General features: G+C 41.3%; 1 protein-coding gene across 4 annotated transcripts in view; it reads right to left on the bottom strand.

The window, feature by feature from the left end:
• ACVR1 (activin A receptor type 1) overlaps nt 1-12,742 on the bottom strand; it is a 140,390-nt gene that overhangs the window by 31,447 nt on the left and 96,201 nt on the right. For all 4 annotated transcript variants that reach the window (XM_023259334.2, XM_019838131.3, XM_019838129.3 and 1 more), the window contains exons 5-7: nt 11,975-12,074; nt 8,175-8,321; nt 1,290-1,565 (exon numbers count right to left, since the gene is read on the bottom strand). In XM_023259334.2, the coding sequence (XP_023115102.1) occupies nt 1,290-1,565; nt 8,175-8,321; nt 11,975-12,074 (523 nt within the window). The remainder of the gene's footprint in view (nt 1-1,289; nt 1,566-8,174; nt 8,322-11,974; nt 12,075-12,742) is intronic.

Genomic DNA, 12,742 nt, shown 5'->3' on the forward strand with positions numbered 1-12,742 from the left:
GCCCAGATCACCCTGCTCCAAAAGCCATGGCATTGCCATGAAAGTCCAGTACACCACAACTACAACTGCCCACAAAAAGCTTTAGAGCCATGCCCTTTCAATGCTATCCTCAGTAGCTGTCTTCTCACACTTGCAAAACATTGTAAAATAATTCTCAGCATGAATGCAAAGACTGTAAAGAAATACAAAAGAAATGAATTTTCCTGACATGTCGAGTCTTTTGTGTTTAAAAACAAGAATAAATTCTATCATTTATATCATAGAGCTAATACTGTCTAAACCTTTATCAGCCTACAAGTATGGGAATACTAGGAACAATAACTACAGGTATATGAAAGAAAATAATATAAACCATTTTTTAATCAAATAGAGTGAGGACTCTCAATAGTCCACTGACATGAATAACCAATATTACAATTCAGTTCCCATTAGCATAATTACTCAGCCAATATCCAAGGAGTCTAAGTTGAAGATGGTTTTATATACAATGTCGCTATAAATGAAAACAGTCTTATTTATAACGCAATTAAAGCTCACACTGAGCAGTATCCTAACACCACAGGAATGAGGTATCCCAGCAGGGCAAATTGTGAACTGGGTTAGGTTTTCTCTTTCTTCATTGATAATTTTGCCATGGTTACAGAAAAAAACAACTTTAGAAACATTTTCAAGATGAACTCATTCCCTAGGTTATTTAATTGTGTACCTACTTTGTGTAAAGGTTTGGGAAATGAGAATGCTACACACTATTGGTTGCCTCTGAGGGTGGGCTGGGGCAGCGACGCACTGCATGAGCATGAAGTGACTTTCCAAAGTAATGCGAAGGTCTAACTTTCGATAGACATTTGGATTTTACAGCACTTGTCAAAACTCTGAGAATGTATTACTTAACGTTTGTTCATTTCACATGAAATTGAAATTTCACCTGGAAAGAAAAAAGTAAACACACAGTAGTCACTCTAGTGAATGACACAGTGGTATACATGCTCGAGTCTTTACAAGAAAGGGCTCTTTTGTGTGCAGTTTACTTAAAGCATCAAAGATTAAGATGGATTGATGAGAGGGGATGGATGATGTGTGGCAAAGCTTAAGAACAGTAAAATGTTGATGACAGAATCTAGGCGGTGGGTATACAGCTATTCACTATGAAGTTCTTTTGATTTGTCTGCATGCTTGACATGTTTCATAACGAAAGGTTGCGGGGGGCGGTGGGGTGGATGCAACCTAGCTAAAGGATGGACTGCAACAGAAGTAAAAATGGTAATTAAGAAATATTTTTAAAAATTTACCCAAATCTGCTATGCAACACTGTCCATTCTTCTTAACCAGGATGTTTTTGCTCTTTAAATCTCGATGAGCTATGGCTGGTTTCCCTTGGGTCCCAAATATCTCTATGTGCAAATGTGCGAGACCACTAGCTATAGACAGCACTATTCGCAGGCAGCTAACTGTATCCAGAGTAGTAAGCTGAAGATAGTCATACAACGATCCCATTTCGTGATAATGTGTAATTAACCATAACTGGGTACTGGAGTGTCTTGATGTCATGTCTGAAGCAATAAAACCTGGAAAGAGCAAGAACAAAATTAGCAGACATGTAAGAATTTCACATTATAACTTTCAGTACACAGAAATAGAAACCTATGAGATAGATACCACCTACAACAAAAAATCATTAAACTTCCATGAAAGGAGGTTTACAGAGGCATCAACAGAAAAATGCAATACTATTTATTCCATAACAAGGTACTGCTAATGAATAGGAAATTTCCATATTCATTTCCATGACAAATAATCCTTTAAAATATTATACATTGCATTAAGATAGGAATAATATCTTCGTGTTTACCCATAATGATAGCATCAAACTCTTTATCATGCTCATATTCCAAGCACAGATTATTCATCGACTACCCAAAAAGAATAAAAAAACATAGTATCTAGGGGCACCTGGGTGGCTCCATCGGTTAAGCGACAGACTCTTGATCTCGGCTCAGGTCATGCTCTCACAATTTGTGTCAGCACTCTGTGCCGACAGTGTGGTGACTGCTTGGGATTCTCTCTCCCCTCTCTCTCTGCCCTTCCCCCATTCACACTCTTGCTTGCTCTCAAAATAAGTAACCTTAAAAAACATTTAAACATTAAAAAAAAAAACATATAGTATCTAGACACCTATGTTCTCATATTGACTCTGCCTGTGATTTGCTGTGTAATACCGGGCCACTCGTTTAGGTTCTCTGGATTATCTCTACTCAGATGAAAGACAAAGGGATAAATTTATATTAAATGACTGACTACTCATCAAATAAAAAAGAAACCAAATATAATAAGCACCTATGATGCTCTTTGTCAATCACACAAGAAAACTAAGATAATAGTGTCTGTTGGCTAGAGAAGAAGACAGATATAAAAAGGAAAAATTACAATATAATGTAATGAATATAATGAAAAGTACTGTTACATCTGTAAAGGGCAACATGAGTCCCAAATAGGGACTGCTAATAATTCAGACCAGATGTTACAACAGGCTTCCACCAAGAAGTGATAACTGAAGTGGTCTTTTCAAGACCACTTTTCAAGACTTCTTTTCAAGAAGTGAGATTTGACAGAGGTCAATAAAGCGGTAGGAAGAGATTTTTCTAGACATTCTGAGGGGACCCTTGAGCAAAGTGAATGACCTCTAGAACTTTCTAACCTACGGAATAAATTGTGATGTGCAGGCTTGCCTTTTCTGCTAGAGGTGTTTTCCATGCACTCACTCTCACATGCTCGCTCTCTCCATATATGTGTGTGTGTGTGTGTGTGTGTGTGTGTGTGTGTGTATACACACACACACACACACACACACATCTTTTTATATACACACATATACATATTTTATATATGCACATGTAAATATTTATACACACAAACACACACACACACAATACCCCGCTAATGTCCACTACAGGCAGTGACATTTGGAACTTATAAATAAAAGAATATTAAAAACAAAAGAAAAGATGTGGCTTCAGGAAGGATTAAATGACTTGTGAAAGGATGTAGAAAAACACAAATACGTGGAACATGCCTCACACTTGCATAGTGCTTGATATAAAATTCGTGTCACTTTCACATGTATTTTCTCATGGGATTTTTCTCAGTACACTAGTAACACAGATATCATTACAGTCAGTTTATAAATAATGAAACTGCTGCTAGGAGATGCCAAATTACACATCCATTAAGTAGCTGCCGACCCCAAGTTTGGTGCTAGCCATCTGGGTACACCATTGCTTACACAGAAAACTCTGGGAACAAAGAAATGTCCCCTATTTGATCGTCATCATCAGCAACAGAAACAGCTAGTAAATACTGGGACTAACAAGGTGCCAGGCGCAGTTCTACACGGTCTGCACATAATCCTCCAAAAACGACAGAAAGGAGGCAAAGGACATCATTGACGTTAAGGCCAGTAATGGTCCCAGTAGCCTGGCTCTAGAACCCCTACTCTTACCCATGATGCCATACTGCCCCCAAACAAGCTCCTTTCTACTCAGAGAAAGACAATTTGACACTTGTATCCATTGGACATCTGCAAAGTAAAGGAAGTAATGGTTCCACACCGTGATACCCTACCTCCTTCTCCACTTCCCTCTGAGCTGGTTCCCCCAGGGAGCCTCACTCCTGCGCACTTTCCCCTCTCCAGTCTGTGTCACCCCATAGCCATTTCTCCTGGAGCCCTTCACAGGCCATAATATGTGTACTTACCTATTAGTCATTCTTACTAAAGAAAATGTTTCTGCTTTATCCTTTTAAACCAAATGATATTGTTAATCATGTTAAAAAATAAATATCCTAAACTATAAGCACCACTGAAAAGAAATTAAATTACTGTTTGTGTATTTATATAGCCTCTACTGATTTCTCTGCTTAAGGGAGAAAGAACAGTCTCTGACTGACTGATTAATGAGAGAGAGAGAGAGAGAGAGAGAGAGAGAAAGAAAGAAAGAAAGTAAGTAAGTAAGTTAGTTTATTTATTCACTTACCTTCCCCTAAGCCCCTTAGGTTTTAGAGAAGGATTTTGTTTGTCCCGTTAATTATGCTGTAGACCTTCCAGGAAAATGACTTTTAAATAGGCAGGATTTCTTTTTAACTGTTTATCTCCCAAGTGTGAATTATAGAACTACATTTGTTTGAGAGTGCTAGAGCATTTTTATGGAACTTTTGCAATTTCAGTCAAAGCTCTCTACTGTTAGGGAAGATTGAACAGGTACCTGGGCGGAACGCAGGCACAGCCATTGGATGTGTTCATTAACAGGGAGAAAAAGTGATTAGAACAAAAGCCTCTTAGGGGTGCCTGGGTGGCTCAGTCAGTTAAGCGTCTGACTTCAGCTCAGGTGATGATCTTGCGGTCCGTGAGCTGGAGCCCTGCACTGGGCTCTGTACTGAGAGCTCAGAGCCTGGAGCCTGTTTCAGATTCTGTGTCTCCCTCTCTCTCCACCCCTCTCCTGCTCACACTTTCTCTCTCTCTCTCTCTCAAAAATAAACAAATATTTAAATTTTTTTTTAAAAAGAACAAAAACCTCTTATTTAACAGCTAAAGTCATCCTCCCAGCCTCCTCAAAAATGAAAATAAAACCCAAAATATCATGTTAGGTCACCAGTGGCCCCTGTGAGCCTCTCCTTGGTGACCCGCCCAGGAACCAGGAGCTGGGTAGCTATGACAGCTGAGGAGTGAGGCCACTACACTGTGGGGCACGTGCTGCAGAGTGTTGGGCCCCAGAGCTGATGGCTGGGTACCAACCGGCTCCACCATTCCCGAGCTGGGTGATCTCACACAAGTCATGTAAGATCTCCACCTTGGTTTCCTCATTTGTAAGATAAGGATAACGTCATCATCAATCTCAAAGGGGTACTGTGAGAATAGAAGAGTAATTATAGGTACAGTGCTTCATATGATGCCCAACACAGGAAGTATCGAGAATAGCTGGTTAGTACTACATTTTAGAATAGCTCAGTATTCAATTAAAGCCACAACAATTCTGTAATGTACTATCTTTTGCGGGTGGCTTCCTTTACTTCCACTTTGGTCTCAAGACATTCTGATTAAGTGGTTAGGCAGTACCACTTAGGAGTATGAGGCAGTTCTAGAGATGGAGGGTGGCGATGGGTGTACACGGAGAATGTACTTAATGTCACTGAACTTCCTGCTTAATAGAACTAAAAAAGTAAACTTCACATTTTACTATTTTTTTTAAAAGAGTGTAAGATGAGACTTTGGAGTAAAATTCTCACATTGACTCAACTCCCTTGGTCTTAGTAATGAGGAAAAGAACGCTCAGCAACATATAACTTTGGCCAAAAGTCACACAGTGGGGTTGTTAGTGGTGCTGAGAGTAGAAACCAGCTTCTCAAGTTCCTGACCACCGTTCCTGCCACCACATAGCACAGCCTCCCATTACCCACTTGTCTGTTGACTTCTACACCAGACAGAGCAGAAGGAAGAGCTGAAAGCCACACGAGTCATTTGAAAGATATGGTTGGAGGGGGATAAACAATGAGGGTACGGAGTTTTATGTGTATGCATATATGTGTAAATGTTTGTAATTTTTTTACTCTGAGGGGCTAGAGTTAGCAATACTCAAGGGTGAACGGAAATCATGATCTGATAGCCAATACAACATGCTTCTTTGATAGAAAAGGAAATGATCACAGAAAACCTTAAAGTCTCTATATCCAGAAAACTGGTACAGCAAGGGAAAGAAGTTGAACCAAGTTTAGCCAAAAAAGAAAAAAAAGAAAAAAGAAAAAAAAAGAAAAAGTGATGCATTTTTAAATGAGCTTTCTCAACTAAAAGAACTACAGAGTAAAATCAGTTCATACAGCTGCAATTATGATGATGTTATTAGAAGGATCTCATGAACACAGAATTTCCTTGGATCATTTGGTAATAAGAAATGAACAGTGTTTTGCAACTATGTGGTCACTTCTCTCATGTGAATCATTATTGCAAAAGTGACTTTCAGATTTCTCTTATGATTAAATCTAATTTACAACAAACATTTACTGAGCACCTACCATGTGCTGGGTACTGTCCTTGGTTCTGAGTATGAAAGTAAAAACAATGGAAATGATTCTTGTTCTCGGTATACAATGGAATGGTATCACAGTTCATTTAACTCAAAAGCACTGATAAAGTGATGATTTGCATAGCCCCGCAATATCTAGAGTGTTTTGCTCAATGAACCTGTGAGCCCATGAGAATAAGAAGGGGTGCCTAAACATGCCCTTCCGCTAATGAATCTCAGAGCCCACATATGTACTTATTAAGAGTATGTGCACCTGCCCATTAACAGAATTCCACCCTTGAAAGACGAGTACTCCTTATACATCACGGCTTCTAACATAACTGACGCTTTATCTGTTACTCAACCTGTCTGTCCCAGTGTCAGAGGAACAATTGGGACATTTAAGGATAGTTTTCACTGTGGATGAATTTTCACCTCATACTCTTCACTGTAGAATCACAGAAGCAGTTCCCCGAGCTCGCTACCACATAGAGTACAGAACTGTGATTTAGAGACAGACTGCCCAGCGTGACTCTCAGCTCTACTCTCTAACCTGATGGGTGCCAGGAACCTCTATACCTTGGTTAGCTCATCCGTTAAAACTAGCAAAACAAGAGTATCCACTCTCTTATGACTGTGGTAAAGATTACGCGAGAAAATGCACATTAAGCATGTACAGCAGTGTAAGTAGTAACTAGTGTAACTGGTGTTGACTAGTCATTGCTGTTACACACATGCATCAAACTATGACACAAGGTAGTATGTGAGCAGGGCCACAATGCAGTTACAAAGCGAGGGCGTGCAGAAAAGCACAAGTAAGTCCTCTGGGATAAACTGAAAGGGAATTGGGCGATTTTGACGGAAGGAGGAGTTGGCGGAGTGTGGGGTGGGCTCATGGGTGATCAAGACCACCGAACGAAGGTACGGACACTTGAATGTTCATGGCAATCCCAAGTAATGGCAAATATCAGAAGTGGCTGCCCTCTGGGGATATTTGTAGAGGAAGGCTGAGACTCCTTGGGACCCCAACAAATAAGGAGTCTGGTTGGCAAGCCCAGAAGGCACAAATGTGGCAGGCCATGCAGGAGTCATCAAAGACTCCATGAGAAGTATAGCAGGGGAGCAAGATGGACTGGAAACGGGAGACCAACAGCAATGACGCAAGTGAGCACGACTGGGTGACAGCGAGAGTCCAGCAGGTAAGGTAAGGGGAGAAGACAGCAGCAGAAATACACAATTCTAAGATGGAACACACAACCATCCTGTCAAAGCAAAACTGTAGACAACTGTCAAACCGTTATTTGCGGACAACCTGACTCGGGTTTAATACAAAATTGGCAGCGATGGAATAGAAATAAATTCTAGTAATGGCCTTCCTATAAGCCACATCTCACCCAATAGCCACGAGGTGTCCAACACTATCCTACAGAATCCATTTCTATATAAACTTTATACCCACCAATAAAGCACTCTGAGCAGCATTCCCCATACATGTATTAGTATAAACACATTTAGAGAAACTTTCCAAAGACACAGAAGTCAATGGGAACAAGGAATATTCTCACCCCTTATACTTCCAAAGCAGTATTTCAATGGGCTCCTCACATATTTCACAAATGGTTCTAAGCCTTCGTTTCCAAATTAAAATGGATGCTAAATCCCTCTGTAAATCTGGGCTTTAAAAACCATGCCTAGTTTGAGGGAACGTGCATTTAATTATGATGTCCCTGGGAGCTGTGAATCTCTAGGAAATCGTCCAAAGAGCTTTCTTAGTTTGATTCAATAAATATTCAAAAAGGGTGCGGTAAGTAGAACAACGGATGAAGCCTTGAAGTGAACAATATGGGGTAAATTTTTGTTGCTTAAATAACAACCTACAGAATAAGAATTAGCAATAATGATTTCATTTTCATCATCCAGAGAATCTTCAAACTTCGCTTCTTTGCAGATTTAAACAAGAAATTAGCATTAAAAGAAAATTAAATTTTATATAAATGCCGACGATCCCTATTATCCCTTTTTGAGGAAGACTTGCAAATTCACATCCACCAACTCTGAGAGGGCAAAGGGAGGCAACTCTTTGTTTCTGGATAAAATTAACGAGGGGATTATCTTTGTACTTACCTAAAATATTTTCATGCCTCAGCATCACAGTGTTGTACAATTCTGTTTCCCTGAACCATGACTTCTCATCCCGGGAGGAGAAGATCTTCACAGCGACGTTCTCCCCCTGCCAGCTGCCCCTCCACACCTCACCATACCGGCCCTTCCCTGGAGAAAGCAACACAGAGGTGATGTGGGACTGGTGAACAGGAGAGGTAGCCAGGACATCTCTTGCCTGCAACTATTTACCCCCTTCCACTGTTTACTTGCAAGAACTGAATCTGGGGCTATAAACAGCACCACCTTTCTCCCGTGAAGACATTCAAAAGTAAGCTGGAACCTGCCCCTCCTGGCCACCCACTGTCATAACAAATTCAACACCCTCAGTGTCTGCACAGTACAACTGGCTGCTAATTACGAAGTTTACAGTTAAATTCCTCTATTAAAACCTATGAAACATATATGGTTTTTAAAAGCACCTGAAAGTTAGTGAAATTAAGAAAATGGTACAGAGTATTAGATTTCACTGTTGTGCTGAAAGCCAAAAATATAAAAAAATAAAAAACCTGCACGTGTCCAAATTGAATACCTTTCTGGACTCCTTCCCTTCAAACAAGATCAACGTAGATATTTTCTTGGGAGTCCAAATCTGTGAATTTACATACGCATTTATATTTTTCATAAGGGAGAGGCTATTAAGTTTGAGATATGCGTTCTGAAGGAACCCCCCCCCCAAAAAATCACACGTAAACACACACAAAAAAAACAGTGCTGTGTAGGAGACCGACAAGCAGCCAGTACCTTCCCTAAAGGATTTCTTGGCAGAGGATATATTTCAAAAGAGGATTTGCAGAGTCTTAAAGACATAATCCCAGAACAGTTCTGATTCCCGACATTGGTCATGGGTATTTGCTTGTTAGACAGCCCCTGTGGTGCCAGAAGTGGGCCACGTTGCAAAGGCCCCTTGGAGAAGGCATTTCCCAAAATGTAGTGTCTCTAGTTTGTGATCTGCTCTGTGGGGGGCACGCCCCCTCCTACAGCAGCAACACGTCCGTCAGCCTGTCCACCACTTGTTCCCTCTTCCATTCTTCTCCTTAATTATAGGTAGGGGTGATGGGGGAGGCTGGGAGGAGGAGGTAATTACCACGAGACTACGGGGATCAACACAGGGTATAATCAGGGTAAAGACACACGCGGCACCTAGATACAACAAAGGCAGGAGATACACCTTGCGGGGCAGTGGGGCTTTCCACCGGGCCAGTGGCTGCTGGGAGTCACAGCTTGTAATAAACAGCTGCAGCACCACCTGCACGCACAGGAACATAGCTCTTTGCTAAAAAAAACCTAAGCCAAACATGGAGGAAGAAACCCAAACATGGAGGAAGCAAGCTCGCCTATCCAGGTGATTATGTCCTGACACAAAATCCAAACCACTCAATCTAGAACCCCTCATGATAAACAATGTCCCTATTAAATACCAATGACTACTTCCAAAAGGATGTTAAATGGGGCCAGGAAGTCATCATTGTGGGCTGCTGTCAGGTCACAAAAATAGTATTTAGAGCAGGACTAATTTTAATACAGTCATAGCAATTGCCCAGCATTTGTAGTGCGAGATGAAGGCTAGTGCTAAGACAGTATAAAATAGGCTGCTACAAAATAGTATGCTGATCTTTTCTTGCCTTTCGTAAAATTCTGTATCTTTATTTGCCCTTTGTCCTCATATTCTCATTAGGAAGGAGAGAAAAAACATGCCGGAGAATTGTATACATTACTATAAAGTTGCCTTAAATCCCCCTTTTTTTTTTTTTTTTTGTAAGAAAACAGAGATGGATGTCAGGATAAGTAGACAGATTTAAAATAGAAACGTACTTCAACTTCAATGGTTTTCAAATGCTTTTAAGTTGTCAAATGCTTTTTAGAAATGAAACCTTATGTGGAAGTCGCTAAAAACAGAAGCAGGACTGCCCAAAAGTACTGGCCATGGAGCCCCCATGGAAATCCCTAAGGTATCTGAAATTTGGGGGGTTCACTAATCACTATCTGGTAACAACAGATCTAGTCCAACTTCCCATGCTTTTGAACCCGAAATGGTAACGTTCATCCCATACATTTTTATTCAAGACTGTACCACATGAACACTAACTATAAGCTACTGAAATGGCATTGCTTTTATGAAAGTCTTTAGCACCAAAGCAACAAAATGCTATAATTGAATTTACACTATTTCAAAGAATGCTCAAGAATATCCACACTATCCCAAACAGCCTGTCTTTTTAAAGGCACAGTAATATTTTGCCCTTTGGACTCTGGGCTCAGTCTCTAAAAACTGCTATTGAGATCGGCTGCCCTGTGAATGGTCACCGGCCATGGGACAGGAGGGTAGGGGGAAGCGAGACAGGAAAACATCCCTGTCACTGCCTTTTCACTCCTACTCAAATACCTGTCCCTGTTCATAATCAAATGGGATGTCAGGTAGTACAAGAGGACAAGCCTGGTTGTATGCAATGGGCACATTTGGGGCTTTTCCATTTTTCTTTGCCTACCACGGTCCACTGTAGAAGAGAAAAGTGAAGTGTGGTTCAGAGACAGCCCCAGCGGCTGCAGACCTACAGCAGAGGCAAAGGACTCCTGCTGGTCCCCTGTGTGCCTGAAGGCAGCACCTGCTGCTCCTACCACGCTGCCTAGCCCCCTTCCCATTATCCGGCCTGAGGGGGTCCTGATTTCCATGAAAACAGAAAGAAAAGTCAGAGGGTAGCAGCCAAGTGGTGAAGGCAGCTAATGGCAGCCAGCCACCTCCCAAAAGCAAAAGATGGGATGACTGGAGCTGCAAAGAAAAGAAAGCTGGAGAAATAGAAAGAGCATGTAGGGGCGCTGCCTACCTATCCGCCCCATGGCCATTCCTGCACACCGTCCAAAAGAGAAATTCATGACAACTACCAGGTGATCGGAAATACCCGCCAAATAAAAGTAAAACTACTAAAACTCAGGACTTCCCAAAAAAAGGGCATTTTGTCCCATCTTCCCAGAGGGCGACCAGCAATTGATAAACAGCCCATAAAAATGTCACAAATTTTGACCCAGGAACCCCAATTCCTGGGAATTTATTCTGAGCACTCAAAAGAAAGACGCAAGGCATGCAAAAGCCTTTCCGAGCAGTACCATGAAAATTCAACGATCATTCAAAAGATCATGATTACATAATCTTTTAAAATACTTGTGATGTGTACAGATAGATGGAAATGTACATGAGCTTAAAACTGACAGGAGGAACACAAATCGTGTACACACTATGTTACATCTATATATAAACCTGTTCCTAGACGGGGAAAATAGAACAGGCCACAGAGAAATGGATATCACTCTTGTTTAAATACAACAATTTTAAAGGTAGCCTTAGTAAATTTATCTCATTATTTTTAAAGTCAGTGGGAGAGTGAGTGGGATTGGAGAACTGCCATAAGCAAGTGTATTGTCCAAACGCCTACTCACCTCAGATCACTCAATGCCTGTAGTCAGGAGCAGCCATACTATACAAATTCTTTCCTCATTCCTTCCCATCACCCCAAAGGGTCTACCTACAACTAAAGGCTTTTGATTAGCCATTCTGCATACTAACTAGCAACAGATTCCTTTGACAAGAACTTCAACAAGTTGAGGTGCTCTGACGCAGGTCAGAGAGAACAGATACATAGCCACACCGTCTCCTGTGATTTCGTGAGCATCGGGCAGCAAGGGGCAGATTTTTCAAGTCCCACCCTGCCTCTAGAGCCACAGCGAACACTGCATATAACCCACAAAGGAATAGAAAAAAGAATTACCGACACACTCCAACAGTGTGATCTGACGAGCCACCGTTCTTTGTACCAGAAAAGGGAGGCCAGAGCCGCTTCCTGATGTACATGAATGATCCAATAAATCCTGTGGTTCAAGACAAGGAGAAAAAAAGAAACTACTGAGAAACAGGTCCCGGTTCAGAGTATGAGCACGCGTATCACGGCAACACTCACGGACACAGCAATCCTGGACATGTGGCCCGTAAGCGTGCACAGAACGTCCCACTGGAGGCAGAAGTGGTTTTCTTAGGAAAACCAAAAGCTAGCCCTTTCCCCGATAGAAGACAGGTTTTGCTGAGGGATAAGTAGTCTCTTTGTGCATCCAGAGTTTTAGAATAAATATATATATATATATATATTTAAAACAAAACAAAACAAAACGCTGAGGGCACAAAGTCAAAGATGCAAATTACAAAGTCCCAGGAGCAAGGCTGAGCACAAAGGGAAGCAAGAGAAAGAGCAGAGAGTGGAGCAAAAAGAGGGGCCTTCAAGTCCAAGGCTGGGCATAACTAACCACGTTCTGCTCTGTTCATAACTATCTGTGAAAGGATTCACTATAGTTGGCATGCCAACTAAGGAACTCTAAAAAGGAATAAACGAATTAGGAATAAGGAACAAACAATTCCAATGTTGCTTATATTGGAAAGACTCCAGTGGCCACGTGGGTCATCTCCCTGGTACACACAAGCAGAGAAGGGCCACCTGGATGGAGGTTACCCTTTAGGTAGGTGAGGAACAAAAGCATCACAAAAG

Source organism: Felis catus, chromosome C1 (genome assembly GCF_018350175.1).
Source record: "Felis catus isolate Fca126 chromosome C1, F.catus_Fca126_mat1.0, whole genome shotgun sequence".
NCBI classification, from domain to species: Eukaryota; Metazoa; Chordata; class Mammalia; order Carnivora; family Felidae; genus Felis; species Felis catus.